Source organism: Zonotrichia albicollis, chromosome Z (genome assembly GCF_047830755.1).
Source record: "Zonotrichia albicollis isolate bZonAlb1 chromosome Z, bZonAlb1.hap1, whole genome shotgun sequence".
In the NCBI taxonomy this organism is placed as follows: Eukaryota; Metazoa; Chordata; class Aves; order Passeriformes; family Passerellidae; genus Zonotrichia; species Zonotrichia albicollis.
The window spans coordinates 52033719-52056742 of NC_133860.1; the positions used below are offsets into that span (position 1 = coordinate 52033719).

Consider the following 23024-nt stretch of genomic DNA (forward strand, 5'->3'; position numbering starts at 1 on the left):
TGTCTCAGCTGGTAATATCCCAGTCATCTACAATTGAAATGTTGAGACTATAAATTTCTTTTCTGTTTTTTTTTTGTTTGTTTGTTTGTTTATTTTGTATTTTTTATGTGTTTTTGTTCGGTTGGTTGGGGGATTTTTTTGTTTGTTTATTTTACCTAAGACATGCCTCTTACTTCCCAGCAACATTATGTCAGACATGCTGTTTGAGAAATCTTAGAAAGTGCCTTTTTAAAGCATTATTCTTACATTCTTCACAATGCGTTTCCATTACATTCATTAATATAGAGTTTGCATTTACCTAATTCCATGTGTGTGCTCTGTGTGAGACTGGCACAATGTGGGGGCTCTGCCTTTGCTGCATGCGGCTGCAGCAGGTCTGCTGAGAGACAGAACACTAGCAGCTGCAGAAGAAAAGAAAGGAACCCATATATTGTCAGAGACTCAAAATCATAATCTTTCAAGCATTCAGTGGCTGAATACAAAATTGGTACTTCAGGACAATACTTTGTGGTACATAAAAACATGGAGACAGGAAAGGAATGCTTACCAGGACAATGAGTTTCTCTGTTTTTGAGGCACTGAAAAAGAAGAAGGGAATAACAACCTTCTGTAACTATTTTAAATGCAAAATACTTGAGGTCAATGTTTCCAGGGTCTGTAGGTTTTGGATCTTGGTTTTGGTTTGGTTTTGGTTTGGTTTTTTCTTTTATATGGCGAGTCTCCTTCATTTCTTTGGTTTTGAGAAGTAGTAAAGATGGCACTGAAAAAATCTTGGTCATGAAACCTGTGTTCTGGTTCCTTTTCTGCCACTGACCTTTCATGTGTCCTGAAGCAAATTATTCTAATAATTCTTCTTTTTTCTGTACTCTAGATAACTGGATGCCAGTCTACTTTCACATATAATATCCAAAGATTTGAAGATGTTTCTTTGTAATGCAGTAAAGACCAGCATTAGGAAGACAAAGCCACACTTAGCCTTTTATGAGGTGGCTGTCTAAGTGGTGAGTCTCAGTGGATGAGGGACATCAGTACATCTTGTTTACTGTTGATTTTGGCAGCATTTTTGAAACAGTCTATTATAACTACTGAAGCTGAAGTCAGATAAATGGACAGTGAGCAGATATGGGGATTGGCAGATATGGGATTAGCAGATATTGGGATTAGCAGATATGAAAACTGGCTTAACTGCCAGGCTTAAAGAGTTGTGTTCAGTAGCGTAAAGTAGCATAAAGTCCAGCTGCAGGGCAGCAATGTGCCCCATGGGTGTATCCCAGGGCCAGTAAGATTTCTTTCCCCCATGGATGTCCAGAAAGACTAGACAGAGTTTCCAGGAGACACAAAACTGGGAGGGGTGGTTGCTAGACCAGCTGGGTTGTTCAGCCATCCAGAAGTACTTGGACTGGAGAAATGGGATGACTGAAATTTCATGAAGACTGACAAAAGGAAATGTCAAGCCCTGAATCTGGAGAGAGGTCAGCCCATCCACCAGCACATGCCTAGACGTTGACTGACTGGAAAGCAGCTTTTCAGAGGAAGTCCTGAAGAGTCCTTGTGGGCAGCATTTGGCTGACTCAGCAATGTGCTCTTGCAGCAAAGAAGGCCAACAGCCTCTTGTACTCCACTTGGAAAGTGCCAGGAGGTGCAGGGAAGTGATCCTTACCCGCTGCTCAGCGCTGCTGAGACACATCTTTGTGCTGGATGAGTTCTGCTCTCTGCACAAAAACGGTTGCATGGACATAAGGGAGAAAACAAAAGGGAGTAAGGGCCAGGAAAAGGGTTAAGGAACCAGAGCATCTCTTATACAAGGAGAGGCTGAGAGAGACCTGTGGCTATAAGGTCTGGGGGAGAGCAAGCTGAGAGGCAAGTGTATAATTATCTGATAGAAAGGTGTAAAGAAGACTGAGATAGACTTCTCAGTGATGCCCAGTTAAAGACCACCAGACAATGGACACAAACTGAATTTTGGGAAATGCTACCCAAACACCAGAAAACCCTTGGTTGTGATGAGGTTGGTCATGCACTGGACTAGGATGCCCAGTGAGGTTGTGAAGTCTCCACACTTGGAAATTCTAAAACCCTGACTGGACCATGACCCAAGCTATCTGCAGTGGTTAAGCTTATTCTGACCAAGGTGTGATGGTCTAGATGATCTTCAGACATCCCTTCCATCCTAAACTGTTCTGTATGTGTTTGGATTACCTTTGCAAGCTAGTGACAGAGATATCCTCCGGTCATTAGTTAGCAGTCATTTTTTGCAAAATCTGTAACAGAAAACATACAGAAGGAAAAATCTTTGTTATTGTTTTTGTTGGAGTAGCTATTCTGGTCTGTGGTTTGGTGGTTGACAATTTTCCCCAGGTGATTTAAAAGGGACAAAAAGCTTTTTCATCAGCAATGAAACAAAAAGAAAGTGCTAAACTTCAGTTCAATTCTTTCTATCACAGATCTGCTCATATCATGCCCAGGTCTCTTTGTCCACCAGTTGTTGCTTCCTGAGCCTGACTTATTTGCCTGATCATGGCTCTACCGCCTTCAGCCTCCAAGGACATGAGATGATTTTGCCCCTTGGTCAGGAAAGTGCCCATGTGTTTTCTCTGTTACATAGACCCTACACTGATGTAGCCCTGTGTTTGAGACAATGAGAAAAGATGACACTGAAAGGATTGTTACTAAGGATTCAGGTACACCAGCAGCCTTCAAATAGGTCTGTAATCTCTTCCAGAGTAACTAGTTTAATGGCTCCTGAAGACAAATCTGTTTCAGCATCCCCATTCCTGAAAGGATGTGGGTAAAGTATCCCATATGGATTACAAAGAGTCATCTTCCTTTTCCTATTGGAAAAATACCTAGAAATCCACATAATGAAGCAAAGGGATTTCCAACTGTGGCTTATTTCTTGCACTACACTATGTCAATAGAATCTCATGGAAGAGATGAAAAAATTGTCATGAGTTCAGATAGTACTTTCTTTCTTTCTTTCTTTCTTTCTTTCTTTCTTTCTTTCTTTCTTTCTTTCTTTCTTTCTTTCTTTCTTTCTTCTTCTTCCTTCCTTCCTTCCTTCCTTCCTTCCTTCCTTCCTTCCTTCCTTCCTTCCTTCCTTCCTTCCTTCCTTCCTTCCTTCCGCCACTTCCTTCCGCCACTTCCTTCCGCCACTTCCTTCCGCCACTTCCTTCCTTCCTTCCTTCCGCCACTTCCTTCTGCCACTTCCTTCCGCCACTTCCTTCCTTCCGCCACTTCCTTCCTTCCGCCACTTCCTTCCTTCCGCCACTTCCTTCCTTCCTTCCTTCCTTCCTTCCTTCCTTCCTTCCTTCCTTCCTTCCTTCCTTCCTTCCTTCCTTCCTTCCTTCCTTCCTTCCTTCCTTCCGCCACTTCCGCCACTTCCGCCACTTCCGCCACTTCCTTCCTTCCGCCACTTCCTTCCTTCCGCCACTTCCTTCCTTCCGCCACTTCCTTCCTTCCTTCCTTCCTTCCTTCCTTCCTTCCTTCCTTCCTTCCTTCCTTCCTTCCTTCCTTCCTTCCTTCCTTCCTTCCTTCCTTCCTTCCGCCACTTCCGCCACTTCCGCCACTTCCGCCACTTCCTTCCTTCCTTCCGCCACTTCCTTCCTTCCTTCCTTCCTTCCTTCCTTCCTTCCTTCCTTCCGCCACTTCCTTCCTTCCTTCCGCCACTTCCTTCCTTCCTTCCGCCACTTCCTTCCGCCACTTCCTTCCGCCACTTCCTTCCTTCCTTCCGCCACTTCCTTCCTTCCTTCCTTCCTTCCTTCCTTCCTTCCTTCCTTCCTTCCTTCCTTCCTTCCTTCCTTCCTTCCTTCCTTCCTTCCTTCCTTCCTTCCTTCCTTCCTTCCTTCCTTCCGCCACTTCCTTCCGCCACTTCCTTCCGCCACTTCCTTCCGCCACTTCCTTCCGCCACTTCCTTCCGCCACTTCCTTCCGCCACTTCCTTCCGCCACTTCCTTCCTTCCGCCACTTCCTTCCGCCACTTCCTTCCTTCCGCCACTTCCTTCCTTCCTTCCGCCACTTCCTTCCTTCTTTCCGCCACTTCCTTCCTTCCTTCCTTCCTTCCTTCCTTCCTTCCTTCCTTCCTTCCTTCCTTCCTTCCTTCCGCCACTTCCTTCCTTCCGCCACTTCCTTCCTTCCGCCACTTCCTTCCGCCACTTCCTTCCTTCCGCCACTTCCTTCCGCCACTTCCTTCCGCCACTTCCTTCTGCCACTTCCTTCCTTCCACCACTTCCTTCCTTCCTTCCGCCACTTCCTTCCGCCACTTCCTTCCGCCACTTCCTTCCGCCACTTCCTTCCTTCCGCCACTTCCTTCCTTCCTTCCTTCCTTCCTTCCTTCCTTCCTTCCTTCCTTCCTTCCTTCCTTCCTTCCTTCCTTCCTTCCTTCCTTCCTTCCTTCCTTCCTTCCTTCCTTCCTTCCTTCCTTCCTTCCTTCCTTCCTTCCTTCCTTCCTTCCTTCCTTCCTTCCTTCCTTCCTTCCTTCCTTCCTTCCGCCACTTCCTTCCTTCCGCCACTTCCTTCCTTCCGCCACTTCCTTCCTTCCTTCCTTCCGCCACTTCCTTCCTTCCTTCCTTCCGCCACTTCCTTCTGCCACTTCCTTCCGCCACTTCCTTCCGCCACTTCCTTCCTTCCGCCACTTCCTTCCTTCCGCCACTTCCTTCCTTCCTTTCTTGTGTTAAGACTGGCTTAATCAGTCAAAATTTAGAGATAGCAATGCTGCACTGAACTACGGTCAAGGAAAGCATTTCAATCATGCCTGTGATAGGAACTCTAAATTCACCCTGAGAGAGGAAACACTACCCTATTTCTACATGGATTTTTTAATTTATTGGTATTACATACATGGTATTGTGTTTGGCTTAACCAGAAAAAATAAAACGTTCCACATTGCAATTGCCATATTTTCAAGGAAAATATATCTATTTTCCCTTGCTTTATGCAGTGAAGAAAAAGATAATATAATGCATTCTCTTTCATCTTCTAGAGCAGAAATTAGGGCTATGACAACCAACTTGGGCTTTCCAGCCCTGTTGCAATTGTAGCTCAGTATAGCTTCATGCAGTAATAAATGGCAGAGATAAATTTCTTTTCTTGGCACTTTTGACAGTGACACAGGACAAGACTAATCTCTAACATGCAAAATTTAGGAATTTAGAACTCGTATCAACACTTTGATGGGCCCATTTTAAAAACAAGCACAATAAATGTAATTTCATTAAGGCAACATCCAAGCATACCCATCTGCTGCTGAGGCACACAGCTGTTTCTTTTTCTTATTGTTGGTTATTTTGAAGAGAGGACTTAGAATATATTTTACGCCTTAGTTTATTCTGATCATAGCAAAGGTTTAGCCCAAAAGGCATCTGAATTTGTACAACAGTTTGCACATATTTGCATATGGTTAAACACTGTTCAAGAGGAGGGAACAAGCAAGAGAAACTTACCATTACCAAGACAAAATGAAGACCCAGGTTCTCAAGGCTGTCATAACATTTTCTACTGAGATTTTCCATGGTTTTTCCATAGATTAAGGAGATAGTACGTAATGAAAAGGTCAAGACCTCTTCTTCCCACATGAGGAGGACGGACTGCACTGACAACAAAGCAGAAGAAAATTCAACAGCTAAATTAACAGATGTGATGTATGAAATTCTTTACATTTATTAGCCTATGATGTGAAGACGAGCATGTTATCAGGAATCCTTTTTCAAAAGCAAAACACTGCTGGCTAATAATATCAAGATGTTTAGTGTTTAAATAAGGAATCTGGGCATTTTGCTGTCCGCTCCATGTGAATATTCTACCATGAGAGCTGCAGTTGTTTTAGATTTCCTACTTACAGCAAGTAGAATTGATGCCAGACAGCAGGTTTGCTTGTACAGCTGAGCTAAGTTTACAGCCCCTCTCACTTTTATGGACCCAGAGAGCTGACTGGTTTGCATGCTTCATGCACTTGAAATACAATCAGGGCACAGCGTGGAGAGGAAAACTGTTGCTGAAGTCAGAAATTATTAGATTTTCATCAGTTTGTTTCCGTAAAGCAAGTAGTGTTCCCCGTGCCCCCAGTGTTTCCAATGTCAGCTCTTCAAAACTTTTGTTCAGTTCATCATGCTTATTATGCATAAGGTCATGAATGTTACTGAGTGTTACTGAGTGCAATGTTTATAGCTAGGTAGCTTAAGTCAATGCAGTGTCTTTAATAAATGGCTGAATTTCTGCATCTCCTGTTAGCTCAGTAATTACAGGAGGTAAATAATGGGGGAGGGGGGTGAAGTGACCTTTAATCATATACCTGCTTTTTAAGAAGGAGTCGTAGTATAGGAAAAAGCTTATCAAATGTAAATCAACATGAGTCATGAGGAGTGCTTCAGATATCATGAGTTTAAGTCTGATCTCTCTGATTTTTCATCTTACTTTAAGAAGTAAACACAAATTGTCATCAAGTTTTCCTAAAGTAACAAAGAAAAAAAAGGCCATACTTTTATGTGTTTAATAAGACTAATACTGATATGTTTTGAACTGTAATGTGCTTACTTTAACAGACTACCCCTAGACTGAAATTTTTCATTGAAAAATATCAGCTTCTGAAAACAGCAATTATATCAAAAGATATTATAAAAAAATTGCTATATATTAAATTCCAATTTGAGCACAGTAGGCCAACATAGTTGTTCTGTAATGTAGTGTTTTCTTCACTGAAGCTCCATTGAAATCCCAGGAGTCATCCTGTGTAAGCTATAGGAAAATCCTAAGTGACATATCCAGTGTGACAAGGAGACATCCCAAACCAGAGCTCTGGTAACTTAGAGGCAGACGGGTAGCAAGGAGTCTGACAAGGCTGGATGCAGCTCATGAGCAAGTTGTACTAATTCTACCCATGTCTTTCTCAGATGCATACAACACCAGTTGTTAGGCAATTTAACCAGTCTGGTGTGCTAGCTTCAAAATGCCTTTATAATGTCTCCCCTTTCCCATGGCACAGGAGATGTCTGAATAAATGCTAGTAAGAATTTCAATCTTTTGCCATTGTCTGGTGTCACACATTAGTGTGCTTTGACTTTGAGGTCATTATGTCTAGCATTCAAATGTCACAAAGTCTGGGATACAAGATTTCAGCAGCTGAACTGTGCATACCTCCACAGAAAAGCACAGCATATCATTTCCCTTTAAAGTACGACAGGAAATTGTATAGGCAGAATACAGATTTTCTGAAAGTGGTGCGTGACAGAAAGATACAAATGCAGCCTTCAGTTATGACAGATGTCCACGACTAGGATTCACTGCACATTTCAGCAATGGGAAAAATGTGTTTACACAGACTGTATACGATGAGAAACCGAGAAGTAAATAAAGCAGCGTTTGATTTTGGTCAATAGCTGAACTAAGATATTTGGTCCATTCTAAGGATTATTTCTGCATGATAGTTATGCTTTCCAGATGCAAGGGAGGATGTCCTATACACTGCTGGGCTGTATTTTCAAGGTATTAGAGGTAAAGGTTTTGATTTGGAGGATGCATGAGGGCTAGGTGGGCAGCAGAAACATGGCCAAGTGGAGACTTGCAAAACCTCTTGCCAGGAAGAGATGCTATCCAGCATCAGTAAGGTCAAAAATGCTGCAGAGTGGAGACAGTGCAAGGTGGACTTAAATGCAGATCTTCACAGTCTGTCTAGAGATACCCATTCTGAATTGCCATGTGGAAAAGCAGAGGTTTGGAGATGATTTTTGCAGGAAAATATGTTCAGAGATAACCCAAGGTATGGTTCCTTATTTAGTCTGTCCATTTCCACATGTTGTTGGTTGGAATCTGACATGATGGTAGCAGCACTATGTACTACCAGCCCTATTAGAGATGCAGGGATGGAAATTCACACAGTACAATGTATTTTGCAGGTTACTGCAGTCTTGTAACTTGTGCTAAAGGAAGTACTGCATGGGCATTTAAGAAAATAACATGGAGTGCACTCATTTATATGTTAATATGTTTGTATATTTTCAGCCAACAGAGCCTGCACCTTAGCAAGACACAGATGTCAATGACCTAAGTTCACAAGTTATTTTCAAAAGAAGTAAGATTTTAGAAAAAACCCTACAAGAACTAAATTCTCAAGGATTTAGAAATAATCAAAGACATTTTGGAAAATCACCAAGTTTAGTACTTGCATTTGTTTCATCAATGAACTTTTCTAGTATTTAAAACAGGTTATATTTATATAAGCTAGGAAAACTTTCATAATGTAATATCATTTCACTGTGCCATATCTGTATTTTTTAAAGCTCACTGCATACTACTGCTTCTTATCTTCACCTTCCAAAACAGATCAACACAAAACAAGAAATAGTAAGATAGGTCAGTGCTTTGCCAGGCAGACAAAGTTTTGTGTTCCCTGTTACATTCAATGAAATTTTCATCTCCATTCTCCACGGGATCAGACCTTTGTTTTAATAGCTCCTCCTCGTTCTACAAAATGGTTGACAGACCATTAAATTGGCATCCAAGACCTCTGCTGAAGATAGAGCACTAATTAAAATACAGAGAGTAATTTCTAGATATCATGTGAAGAAATAAGAGAATCGCACAGAATCTATTAGGTTGGAAGAAACTTCTGGGATCGTGGAGCCCAACCTGTGATTGAACACCACTATGTCACCCAGACCATGGCACTAAATGCCACATCCAGTCTTTCCTTAAACACCCCCAGGGACAGTGATTCCTCTGCCTCTTTGGGCAGCCAATTCCAATGCCCAGTTACTCCTTCTGTGAAGAAATTCTTCCTAATGTCCAACCTGCACCTCTCCTGGCACAGCTTAACACTATGCCCTCTTGTCCCAAATAAATCTTAAATGTGAAATTTGTCTATATGTACTACAGCTACAAATAATTATTCAGAAAGCTTTATGTAAAGTAGCTTACTACATAGAGAACATTAAAAAATTAATAATGGCAAAAATATTCAGTCCAAACACTTGCAATTCAAATTCTCAAATAAAAGAAAATTATTTGCTGAACAGGGCTTTAGATACTTTAAGGCCAAGGCATAATTATCATCTTTGCATTCCAGATCAAAGACTGAAAAAATGTGGTTTAAGATACAGTTTTTTAAGTCAGAGTTTGGGTACAATGCCTGCAAGGTACTTAGAATAATACCACAAAGAAACAGTATTAATTTATATTCATACCTTTAGAAAAGAAATGAAACTTTAAAGAATGGGTTTTATGATAGCAGAAAAAAAAAAGGCTGAAAGAATACTTCTCAGTTCCAAACTTTGATCTACATTTTTATTACTGATTATATTATCTGCTGGGCCTGCTGAATCCTTACTTTAGGCTTACCACAAGATAACACCTTGGTGAATAACTGCATTAAGTGAAAAGGTAAACATTCTTTCAAGAATGTTTTTGAAGCATTTACAATAATAGGCTATTGACTACTTACCTTGATTTACTGCATGCTATTCCCTAGAATGAAATTATAAATCATTCAGACTATTCCCACATTTCAGTTAACATTTATGGGTATTTTATTTGCAAATAGAAGAAGTCAGTTAGGGAATGGATCTATCAGAAGGCAGTTGGGTCATCAGACAAGGTTTGAAGGAACTGGTTATAGTAGGCAATCTTCACATTGCAATCTGGTAGAGATATTCCATGACGCCAAATATTCCATGACGCCAAGTCCATGGCTTTGCTCCTTGCTGCCAGTGTTACCTGCCTACATGGTCTTTGGGGCGCTGCTTCTACAGACACATTGGCTGTGATTTTCAGAAAGGCTGACAATTTATTACTTCAACGAAAATCAAATATTATTTAAATCAATGATTAATATTGAAAGATATTGCTCTAACACTGTATTACACCTTATATGGTGTCTTGTACCTATTTAAAACTGAGGTAATGAAACCTAACCCTTGAGTGGAACAGCACTTTGTATCCCACCCAAAAGTGGTGGAAAGCTATAAAAATACTGTAACTAGTTTCTCTGAGCTAATGGCCAAATCCTTTGAGCCTATTATTTATAACAGAACTACTAAAATAATTCATAATTCTATGCTGTTTTGGTGATCATCTTCTGTGGTGTTTCTAGGTGGGTTTTTCACAGGGTTTTGAAATTTTTTGTGGGCTGGGGGTGGTAACTGCCAAGCAATTGTCTCTTTTGCATGCTTCTCTGTGTGCACTGATTTCACAAGGCATAATAGATTTAGATCATAACCACTAACACTAGAAATATTTGCTTTTGACTCTGAAACAAGAACTCCTTCTGAATATGTAAAATTTAAAATTGAAGACACACAATTCTCATATATTTGTCTCAATGGCTCCTTGACTGTTTTACTTCCAAAAAAAGGTGACATCTTGAAAAGGCAAATCAACTGTATAGTTCTTTGGGGAGAAAAAACATCAACCAAGCAAAAACAAACTGTGCAGATGTCTCCAATCTTCTCCATTTTCATAAAATATGAGGCAGCTGAGAACAAGTCAAGAGGAATTTAAGATCCGAGTACTCTTTTTCACTGTACAGATGTCTATTTCATCCCATTTTTTTCATTATGATCCATAGCAAAAGAGATTTGTTTGCCTTTAAAAGCAGAAAAAAATCAGATGTGAAGCTAGATGATGGAGACAAGTCACAACCCAGTGCACATCCATCTAATGGGGAGCACTGCCAAAAACTTGAGAACTCTGACATTTGGTTTTAGAGGAATAAGGGCCTAAGCCATGCAAAATGATCATCACCATGATTCCCTCATCAAAGAGGAGGGCCCACTGGCTCCTAGACATTACACTGGCCAGACACTTTGCATTAGGATACATTGCTCTTCTCAGAGTATTTTCAATAAAGAAAAGCAGAAAAAAGTAGATGGGAAGTTTTGCCTGTTAATTTTATTCACTCCATCTTTTTCACTAAATACAACAGGAAAATAAATACACTTACTTTCTCTTCATTTCATCCTTTTAGTCTTATTCCCTATCCCTAAATTTTCCAGCAAGACAAATTTCCTGTGTGTTGGTGGTGGTTGAAGACAGCAACCACCTTGTCTGAAGAAGACTGTGTCATGAAGTCTGAGGTTCATAAGACAAGAGTAAAAACTAGTTAATAGCTGTTTGTCAGCTGTTCCCTTTACCTCCCTCTCAAGGATTTTCTGCGCCCTGTGAGAAACGAGGCCTTGAACTACAAATGCCTCAGCCTGACAAGGATTTCTGTACCATAAACAGTAAAAATGCATAGTAGTAAGTTGTATTGTAACTATGGACATTATAATATGTGAGACCATGGTGAGTCCATAGTTGCAACCTCCTCTAAGCAAGAAAAGGGAGACCCTTTCACCCTACATTATTTTTAGGAGATTGCAGTGAAAATTAGTAGCCAAGTATAATATAGTGGATTCTTGAACATGTATACATGTATATATATTTTAAATTTATATTTATACGTTAAATATTTTCTTATATTTTATATAATTATATATAAATATTATATATATGTGTATATTTTAAAAAAACCCTGTGGTGCTATCTTGCCTTTAATATTGCCAGGGAGGCAACATTCAAGTAGTTATTTTTCTTATTTTAGCATTTATACAGAGTGTATTCAGTGCAGGACTGAATCTAACTAGCATAAATGCAGCTATGTGAAGATCAAAATCCATGAAGATGTTTTGAAGATTGCAAAGACTGGAAAAAAAGGCTAAATTAAATACAACCACAACGTGCCATTAATTTGAAAAGAAACGTAAACAAACGGCAGGCTTCTAGGTATATAATTCCATTTTAGGAAACCTAGGATGGTGAATACTCATTTTCTCTAAAGGGACTAGCACAGGGACATAAGACACTTGCTGGCATAGAATTACTCACATGATTCAAATTAGCAATAGATAGCTTACTGTATTTTGTGCCATTTACTTCAAATATGCTGGTTCTCCATATCTATCTTAGAGCATTAATATAATATTCACAAAAAGATTGCCCAGTAAAAGAAAACTAGAGTACAAAAATAAAAAAGAAGTAATCAGCTGAGATAACTTTCTCTTCTGCTCTGCATATTTATGTATCATTTGCTTAAAATAATATTTCACTCGACCAACCACCCACTTTGTTTTCTACTGCAATTATATTTTATTGCTCTTTGAATGAGTGAGGTTTTAATTATCAGCCATTAGTAAATTTCTAAATCCTCACCAAAGTCATTGGCAGAGTAGGAGACACTTTTCTTCCACTGTGAATTTACTGCATCTCATATAGTTTAAAACCTGGTTATTTAAAAAATAATATTTTTAAAATATTATCATATTTTCACCCAGGCTTTATTCCTGTTTAGCTGTGTGGGGCATCGTGGATAAAACACAAGGCTGCAAGGAGTGAGGGTGGGAGGCTGGGAAAAGCATGGCAGCACTCCTCAGATCACAGTGCCAGGCCAGCAAAGCAAGCTCGTGGGTGTCTGCAGCTGCAGACCTGGCAGCACCAGGGTATGGGACATGAAGGTGACACTTGTTCTCCAAGCAGCTCCTTGGATGTTGCTGCCAGGGGGTGGTTTTGGACAGCTGAGGGTTCTCTGGCACAGCAGAGGAGCTCAACACAGAGGAGAGGGCAAGCTGGAGGTCTCAATATCTAAGGACAGAGCCTTCAAAGTCCGAACAGACTTCAGCTCTGGCCTTGATATTCGGCCCCTTAAGATTTGAGCCCCTCAAGATTTGAGCCTAGCAACAGAGGTTTGAGTACTAACCAGTAGAAAAGTTGTGTAACATTATGTAATTTGTAATCAATGAATGCTGATGGCTTTGTTTAACAAAATGTATAAATAGTGTAAAGTTCTGATAACTGGGTGAGCCAGGTTTTTTATGGGTTACCATCCAGCTCCCTACTTGTGCAAACTAGAATGAAAATGGAAAGGGTGTGTGAATTGGTGTTATGCACCAGGTAACAAGCCTGTGCTCAGGACAACATTCTCAAGTACAATTAGCAATGTTTAGAGAGGGTGGTTTCATTTGTTTCACACAGTCTCACTCTCTGGGATACTGCAAGGCAGTATTGTCGATTTCCTGTAGGCAAGAACTTTCCTTAAACAGCAATTAAAAAAACCCACTATGTTGAAAAAAAGCCTTAAAGTTCATTTTATGTCCACTGCTGCTGAAGGAACATTGCAAATGCCAGGCTGACCTGGAGAGTCACAGATTCTGTTCCACCTCACTGTTACTCTGCTCCTTGTCAGCCTCCATCACGGAGCAAGACATAATAGTAAACACAAGAAACAAAGGAAAAGGGAAGAGAAAGGAATCAAAACTGCAAAACAAAGAACTCTAGAAAAAAGAACCATCTTTTTTAAAAGCCAGTACATGATTAATGTTTCAAAGAAATTTTAGTGAAGGACAAAAATCTTGAAACTATTTAATGTTCCAAATCAGTTACAGACTCATATTTTTGCATATATCTGTATAAACAGTATAGACATTTAGTTAGTCATGAGCTCTCACAAAGACATTTAATACAATTTAATTGTCCCTTTTTTCTCCTTTTTTTTTCTTTTTAACTACTGAAATCATCTTCTTTAATTGCATGCCAAAGTCTGAGAGTGTTTAGTGGCACTTGAAAACATTGACCGAATAAGCAAACCAATTAGATTAATTGGCACCAGAGGTACTGTGTGCCTTTGGATAATACACAGATGGAAAAAAACCCTCAACATTTACTAGTTTTAAAACTCTGTTTGCAAAGCTTTGTTTGTTTTAAGGATTATGTCCATGTATCCTGCTACTATTGATTTTCACAGAGCAGGAATGGGATGTACACATCCTGTCACAATGTGAATCCACAAAATATCTTCCAGGCTGATATACAGACTCAAAACACAGACTCAAAAAATATTTATTACTTCCCATTTTCAGTCACAAAACAATTCAGAAAACATATTGTGCATGCCTCTGAACAAGAGAGGGCAGAGGACATGGTCACAAAAGAACTCCTCAAAAAATTAGCAAATTTTATTTCAGCAGTGCCATGAACAGATAAATGCTTAGGCTTAAACACAGGTTCTTTCTAACTTTTCTACTCTACTTTTGAAAAAGTTCTCTACTTTCTCAATCCTTTTTTTTTCTTTATTCTTCCTTTTTCCGTCTCATAGGAAGATCAGTAGGAATATTTTTTCTGGGACTGGCAACATATAATCTTTAATGTTACCCAACACTTTAAAGCACCACATGTCTTTTAAATTCCTGTATTGCCCTTTAGGAGTTCACACTCTGCATATCATGCAACAGACACAGTAAGTAGTTGCAAATTCTCTAAAGACTTTCATGCTACAATGCTGCAATGCTGGATAATTCATAACTAGCCTAACATCTATTGCAAATTTGGTGGCATATTTGAGAAGTTATACAGCACTTTTGAGCACACCTAATAGGTCTGATCTCTATTTAACTGAAAAGCAATGAAAGGAGTGACTGTAAATATTTTTTTCTTATTTAAATGTATCATTAATAAAAAGAGCTTCAGAAGTCACCTGTGAGATAAAGGAATACTCCTGTGTTACCATACTAAAACTAGAACTGAAAAACAGAGTCTGATGACAGTCAGAGAGACACAGCTTGTAGAAGGAGCATTAAGTCCCAACAATCGTTCCTACACAGTGCTGCTGTGCATAAATCTGTGCATCCATCAAAACCTGTAGCCAACTGGGAATATATCGTCAGCTCAGTAGAACTAGTAACTTAGTGCAAAGGAGTTTCACAAGGATAGAGTAGTTGCAGTCCTAGGGTATCAAAACCCTTTAAGAAATGTAACCTAAGTTGACTACATAAATGATCCATGACTTCAGTTCCATATGGCACCATAATGGACAGAATCAAAAGATCTATAAATCTTCCCATGACAGCTGCTTCTTGCTTCTTGCTGTAGCATAGGCCTGAGCACCGTGTTTGTAGTAACTGGAAGATGAGATCACTGAACAGGGACCCTGCACATTTCAAAATGCAGTCAGATCCCTCACTTCGATGAGGACCCGCATGAGGCATGAGAACAGTCTATGGCCCATGTACAAAGAAAGGGGATTATTTTGAGCACATGTGAGATATGCCTTCCCAGATGGGTAACAAGAGAAGATGTCAGGAAAGATGAACTGATTTTCACCATAAGTTGGCTAACTATCCTCAGCTTTCAATCTCAGACATGAAAACACTTACCTTGCCGACCTTTTTAGTGAGTGCACTTTTGCTCTCGCACTCCTAGCCCCAGGTCTGTGATGGTATGGCACTGTCTGGAATCAGACCTGGGCTGTCTAGCCAACGAACAATGGGCTAATGGAGACTCATTGAAAGAGCATTTGATTCTGTTTCAATCATTTGATCTATTTGTTTTCAAAAGCACAGCACACAGATTGAATAGGTTGGTGTTGCTAACCTTCCCTGGTACAATAGTCCTTTTGAAATTGGTGCATTGCTTACAACACAGCTCAATTGCTCCTGGGCATCTAAATTTTTCTTAATTTTGTTTTGGTTTTGTATATGTATATATATTATTTAGATGGTGAATTTCTCCATGATGTTCAGACACCAATGGAATACTGTGCTACTCACAGCACAGTGTAAGCAACAATTCAATCTCCACAGTATTGTAGAAATGATTTACAATGAGTGACAATAAGCAATTTAATAACTGTTTCAGTTAAGGCTGTACAGTATATAGTAAACCTCTTGCCTGCAACACCTGTTTCAGCAGCTGTGGCTCTCTGCAGATCTGGAAAAACTCGTGTTTAGCTACCTAAATTTGGAGACAACAAATTCACCTGGGAGTTTCAGGTGCTTTAGAGACCACACTATAAACAATTTATTTAACCATTAATACCCGTTAAATTTTTATTGCAATATTGGTTTATATGCAATCAACTTTTAATGCTGTCAGCAATAATAAGAAAATAAAATTCCAAAATTTCAAATGTTCACTAACAAAGTATAGTGGTTTGGCTTTGTGTCATAAGAAAATTTATAAAAAAGCCAAAGATCCCAAACCTTTAGGCAAAACCAGCAGACAGAACATGAAATATTTTCAGGTGCAGTACATTTCAGACTAGTTTTGCAAATTTCAGATGCAAGCTGTCCAGAAATTGTAGCATACCAAATGAGTTCTCTGTATACTCCCCCTGTGATACAGAAAGGATAAATATATACATACCCTGGCTGAATTCTTTACTCCTGATTTTAAAGGTTTATCAAACCTCTCTGGGGACTATATAACATAAATATATAGTGGGATCATATATCATAAATATATTGTGGGATTATATATCATAAATATAGAGACTTACTTCTGTACCTTCATTTCTTGAGGTCAGAACTCGTGATCCCATATTGTTACAGACTCAGGCAACTTACACCCTATGGGAGGCACATGGGTGTTTTTCTATAGCCCCAGTACTATGGTACATGATTTGGGCAATTGATATCCATGACAATGACACATAAATAAAATAGTTATGCATTTGGAGAACAAAATGGGGTAAAAACCTCAGTGACTTGGGGACCCTTTTGAAGAGTAGCATTAATGTCACTTGTATAGTGTGGAAATTTTTATCACGTTGTTTTGGAAAAAAATTTCAAATGGTTGTCATTCCTGTTCACTCCCAGAAATGACAGAACTGTGAGGTATAAAATCCATAGTTCTCTTCTTTCATGTCAGAAAAGAGAGTGCAAGCTCTGATTTTTAAATGCTTTTCATGCTTTTAAAGCCAATACCCAATACAAGGTATGTTAAACTGGTTAAAAAGAAACTGCTTCTCTATCATGTTTCAGCATTTGGGGTTGAAATACAAGGCAGAACAATCTGAGTGCTTTTTTTTTTTTTTTTTGTTTCTGGTGCTTTGATAAGGTAAAGACAAAAAGGGGAAAAAAGCCCAAACAATCACAGATAAACTGGAGGACTACCAATAGACATTAAGTAGGACGTAATGAATCAGTAGCTCTGCTGAGGGTTTAACAAAGGCGCCATTGTTCTGCCACACAACGGGGGTGAAAGGTTAATCAGAGGCAAGAGCATACTAAAATTTGGGGACAGGAAAAGATATTAAACCTTCTGAGAAATATCAAAAGCTCACTTTTGAACTTTTTCACCCTGCTTCTTTGGCATCTTCATGTCCCCTGGAACAAATCAAGATATCCTGATCTCATTAAATGACTGTTTAACTTACTTTTCTCAGAAATTTATTCCATACAGCCTTCATTCTCCAAGTGAGAAAAAACTGTCATTTTTCTATATTGATTCAATTTCCTAGGGCACAGGCTGCTCTTGTGTTTCAGCTTTTGAACACCAGAAAAAGTTTTCGTAGTTTCTCATTTAGCACTGCTGCACCGGGATTTTAAAATATTCCTTAAAACTGTGTCTGATATTCTTCCATTTAAGAAATACTCTCTCAAGATTACTCCACAAAACTTCATTGTATTGGTTTGCACTGCTCTTATTCCTTCCCTCCAGTAAATTAACGTACCTTCAGGCGCATCAGCCTTTGAATTTTTTTTCCCAAGTAAATTCTAACACTATTGTTAATGTCTTATGCTCTCTCACCTCAAGTTGCACATATGTCAACACCCTCCATTCCTGCCTCTCTCTAGCCCAGTCTCCAACCCCTAATGATTTCTTATGGTATTCCCACTGAAAGCAATTAGCTGCACCAAAGCTGACTCCCTCCTTCCTGTTGCAGATGCAGTACCTCTCCTCTCGGCCTATTTGCCTGCAGGCAGGACACTTGGGAAGACAAGTGTTCTCTGTTCTTGTCATAGGTCCTTGGCAAGCATTCTCCATGTGCCTCCTTTTCCCTCCAGGAGACAAAGCCAGTAAATTCAAGGGGACATAATTAATCACCTTTCAACTTGGGTGCTGTAACTGTTCCTACCTTCAAAGAAAGAGCCTTCTTTTTCTTGTATGTACCCTGTACACTGCACCAACATTGCAAACGGGTACCTTATCATTCTCTCTGATTGTCCTCATATTTGAACAGCCTGATTTAAATGTTCCACTATTTCTTGTTCCCTTTTCTTGCCCTCTACTTCCAATTTAGAGGAAATCAGACATTTGTAATTCCTTAATTTAGAACACATTTCACTTGAGTTTTCAGTCTCAACCAGTTCTTGGTCTGTTTTGAGATACAGTGACAACTGCAGGTCTTCTAAATGGTTTATATTTGTTCTGGCATCCACTGAAGTTTAAAGGACAAATTTGGACAAATCTTTTCAGACATTCTCTGGTCCTTCTGGACCACACTGATCTTCTCCTGAAGATCTGAATATACTGAAATACACACTGAAATATACTTGAAGCTGCATCAGAGGAAGTCAGATTGAACAACAGGAAAACAGTTCTTCACACAAAGGGTGGTTGGGAACTGGAAAACTGATTCCCTGTGGAAGTGGTCACAGCACCAGCCTAACAGAGTTCAAAGAGCATCTGAGCAAGAAGTTAATGCTATGGTTTAGTGTTAGGTGGCTCTGCAAGCAGCAGGGAGTTGCACTTGATGGTCCTTATGGGTATCTTTCACCTCAAGATATTCTGTGATTCCTGCTAAAGTACTTCGGTAGCAGAAACAAATGTGACATTGGAAAAATAAAGGAGGAGAGAGAATTTCCATACTCTCAACTTTATGCATCTGAATCAAGCAGAGAATGCAATTAAAAAACTTAAGTTGCAGTTAAAAGAAAAAGAAAACCATGCCTTGCAGGTCCTGAAGGAAAAGGAGGGACCTTGAGTTTCTTATGAAAGTAACCAAACGTACATAGCTTAAATAGCTCAAATTGGGTTTTTAGAATTAAGGGAATATCACTGATTTTAGGGACAGGCTGCCAGGGACAATTTTCTGCCATGTAGCATTCTCAGATTAAAACCAAATGTCATTCAGACAGGAGTTGTAATTCAGCAACACAGAGTTGGGAGCAACCACAGAGAGAAAATCAGCATATATTATGGAGCTGGTTAACATAAATGATCCTTAATGACATGTTGGACATGAGAACTCATTCACCAGATCTCCTGGAGCCAAACAGATACTTCTGCTGGGTTTCATCAATCCTACTTATCATATCATCAGCCTGGATTTCTTCAAATTTTTCTCTAGCTTGACTCCCATTTTACATTTCACCTTTTATGGTAAAAGTCACTAAAGCAAAAGGTTCTCTCTGTTGAGAGAACTTCCTTGCATAAAAAAAATAATGTCCTGACATTTTTATATTCCATAAGCCCTTGACCTTTTGGAGAAAACTCAAAGAAGACCACAGTCCTTTTAACCCTTTATGTTTCACAGAATTCATTGCTAAACAAACCTTACATTTGATTCATAAGTTCAAGTTTGTATATCAATGTGTAATTGGTATTGTTTCATTTAAAAAAGGATATTTGTTGCCTAGGTTTCTGGCAACTGTCTTGAGAGAGAATGGAGGAAAAAACCGCACTAAAATGCAATTAATTAGCTCTCTGTTTATATACCCCCAGATAAATAATGCATCCCCAGCTCTCCTCCAGATCTTTTGTGCTGCTCTGACAACAGGAAGAGACAGAAAATTCTTATAACTGGTTATCTGCCCCTGCCATTCATGAAAATAAATGCTCCAGACTGAATGACAGATGCTTTTCCTACTCTAAACTGCACAGTAGCCATGGGTCAGACTACATATGATTGAGTTTAATGGTTTGGTAATGGTCCCACTCATAATTTTCCAGATTTTATTTAGCGGCCATGGATAAGTTTGTGGGATGCTCAGTCCTTGGACTTCACTATCAAGCCTTCATGTCTAGAGACAGAGTTCAATGAAGAAAGGAGGTACTGATGCCAATGAGGAGTTCTCTAGAGCAATTCTGTCCCCCAGACGTTTATAGGACCTGAAAGGCCACATCAAAAGGTGCTAATCCAGGTGGCTGATACCCTAGCACAGCTACACCCTAACAGCTTGACACGTCATGACTACAGAAAGGCAAATGTAGTACCTATGCCTTACAAAGAGAAAAGAAGGGTGATCTGATGAACTAAAAGCCAGTTATCATCTCAGTTTCTGTGCAATTCATGTAGTTAATACCCTTGGAAATTTATTCCAGATATATGAAGGTAGTGGTTGTGGCAAGTTACATCAAGCATTTACCAAGAGTAAATGCTCTCGCTTTTGTGAGAGCCGTGGATGTCATTTACCACAACCTTAGTAACCAACTGATTCTGCTGTGGCATTTCCATATTTGGGTTCAGGCACTGAGGTCTGGGTGGGGAGACAGCTACACGAGTAAAAAATGGTTAGGTGTAAAGGCTGGTGACTAGTGTTTTATGCTAAGGGGTGGCATTCCCCAAGAGTCTGTGGGAACCTGTCTTGTTTTGCACCTTTATCAGTGTCTCGAGGGAGAAGATGTAGTGCACCTGCCTCACATTTGCATATGACACCAGTCTGGGGTGCCTGTAGTCAAATACTTGATGGCAGGGCTGCATGACTTAGGCAGGTGGGAGGAAGGGGATGGTATTGACCCTGTAAAATTTAACAAGGACAAATGTTGAGGTCTGCCATGGAAAGGCAGAACGCTGCAGACTGGGTCTGGAGAGCAGCTCTGGCAGAAAAGCCAGGTAGCAGGCTGAAGAGGTACCAGTGGTGTAGCATGTGAGAACCATGGATCATCCCCTCTTCTCTCTACTCAGACCATGAAATTATGCTTTACATACAAGAAAAACATTAACAGACTGTGAGACTTGGGGCCCGCAGCACAGGACAGGTCCAGAGAGGGCCACTGAAAATGGCCAGAGACCTGATGCACCTCTCCTAGGAATACAGTCTGAGAGAGCTGATGTTGTTCTGCCTGGAGGAGACCCCATTGCAACCTTCCCATAACTAAAGGGCGCTTATTTGAAAGACAGAGAAAGATATTTTACCAGGTCCTAAAGTGATAGGACAGGAGGTAATGGTTTTGAACTGAAAAAGGGTTGGATTAGATTTTAGGAAGAAATTCTTGAATGTAAGGGTAGTGAGGCAGTGGAAGAGGTTGCCTGGAGAAGTTGTGGATGCCCCATTCTTGGAGATGTTCAAGGCCTGGTTGGATGGAGCTCTGAGCAATCTGGTCTAGTGGAATGTGTTCCTGGCATGTCAGGGAGGTTGGAATCAGGTAATTTTTAGCAGTCTCTTCCATGAGAAACCAAGCAACGATTCTATGATACAGTATGTGCATTATTAAATACACAAAAGAAAAATTATCATTAGTAAAATCCAGAGCGAACCAAGTACATTTGATCTGTAAAGCAGTATATCAAAATTGTTAAAAGGCTCCTTTAAAATTACTTCCATTTCCAGTGAATAGAGGGAGATCTGTACCAGCTTTTGTCCTTGGACAAAAACTACTTACCCAGGAAGAAGAAAAGCCTATTCTTAAAGGAACAGTGACATAAGGCATGTAAGAGTGCCCCTGGATGCTCAAAGTTACATTTAGTTTACTTGAACGCTCAGTTCCTGGGAACAGGCCAATACAAAGAGCTTCCCAAAGAATCAGGCAAAAGCCCAATGGGATTTTCAAGGAGAAACCATGGAGCTGGACCAGATGATCTCTCTAACCTCAAAAACTTTGTGAAGCAGAGTCAATCTTGCTTTTCTTGCTTTAAATCCTTTTGAAGAAGAAACCGTAAATCCAGGATTGATTTAGCCACCAAAAATTCTGCAGATGTTTAATGCATGACATTCTCATGGGAAGAGCTTGAGCCTTGATATTTTATTGTTAGAGTCATTGTCTTTAGAATGTAAATCCAGAATGAGAGAGGACATTGCATTGATGGAGAGAGAACAACTCTCTCCCTCCCTTTCCTCCCCCACCTGTCCACCTGCAAATATTAATCTGAAACCACAAAAGAGTAAAGGATAAAGGTAATTCATCTGAGCAACAAGCATCATGGCTAATTGTGAACATAATTAAACTTATACTAACCAACTTAAACCAGGGCACTGCAGAATTATGTCCCATAGTTACAAGACAATAACAAGTGCCTATTGCAGCAACCTATTCTCATAGCTGTGACAATGCAAAGAGAAAGGGGTGTTTAGCACAGAAAAGTCCCAGCTGACACTCAATTAAGTTTTTACATAGGTTGTGAGCAGATGTTTGATGTACCTTAGCAAGAGATAGTTAAAAACTAATTGAGCACCTTAATCACTATTTCCCTTTATACACAGTCTGAGATTCACGCATGTCTACAACAGCAATAAAAGCATTTCTGGGCTGCCCTGACTGCAATGGTCCATAAGAATCTTGATTTCAAATGTGGCTACTTTCACCGAAGCTTATTTCTCATTCATCCACTTACTATACACTGTGGTAACAAAACCTGACACTAATGAAAGAAGTATTAACTTTTTCTTACGTGCAAGACAATTTTTGAGAGTAAATATTTCAGAAGCTTATACTTGCTAGAAGCATAAAATAATAATAATAACAACAACAGTAATAATAATAATAATATTAAAGAAGTCACTACTGTGTTTCACTTCTTTCTTATGAGCTTCCCAAAGAAACAGCCACATCACAATAACCCCACTCCAAACCTAACCAGGTGCCTAGCAAGCATGGAACTTACAGTTCGGGACTAATAGAGTTGTAAAAAAAGATTTAAAATATTTAGCTGCATAGGCAAAGTGAAAATGTAGCTGCTCATAAAAGTTGAAAGAAAACTGCTTCATGTTGGATAGCCTGGGTGGTACTGGCTGAGCATATAATGAATGTTTCCTCTGCACCACTCAAAAACTGAGCCCTCCTGCTGCATTTTGCACCATTTTCTAGACCACCCACTCAGATGAGGATACACAAACCACATGTGCTAGGAATGTTTGCCCTGTGCCGAAAGCAGTATCAGCATTATGACCTTACTCCTTGCACAATCAGGATTTTAATACAAACTTGCTTGTATTTTCAATTCCTTTGATTCTTTAACAGTTTGTATGTAGTCACTGGTTTTTAGATGCTTAAAGATTTGAAAGAGGAATGTAATTGTAGGAAAACCCCAGCATTATCAGAGTAGAAATGTTTTAAGCAAATATTTCT

At 39.7% G+C, this 23024-nt stretch overlaps 1 protein-coding gene across 2 annotated transcripts in view; it reads right to left on the minus strand.

Moving 5' to 3' along the window:
• Positions 1–2219: 2219 nt before the first annotated feature.
• The window catches only part of MLLT3 (MLLT3 super elongation complex subunit), a 137003-nt gene continuing 116198 nt past the window's right edge, over positions 2220–23024 (minus strand). For both annotated transcript variants that reach the window (XM_074532424.1, XM_074532423.1), the window contains 2 exons: positions 5438–5581; positions 2220–2261 (listed from right to left, as the gene is read on the minus strand). In XM_074532424.1, coding sequence (XP_074388525.1) covers positions 2235–2261; positions 5438–5581 — 171 coding nt within the window. In that variant the 3' untranslated portion in view covers positions 2220–2234. The remainder of the gene's footprint in view (positions 2262–5437; positions 5582–23024) is intronic.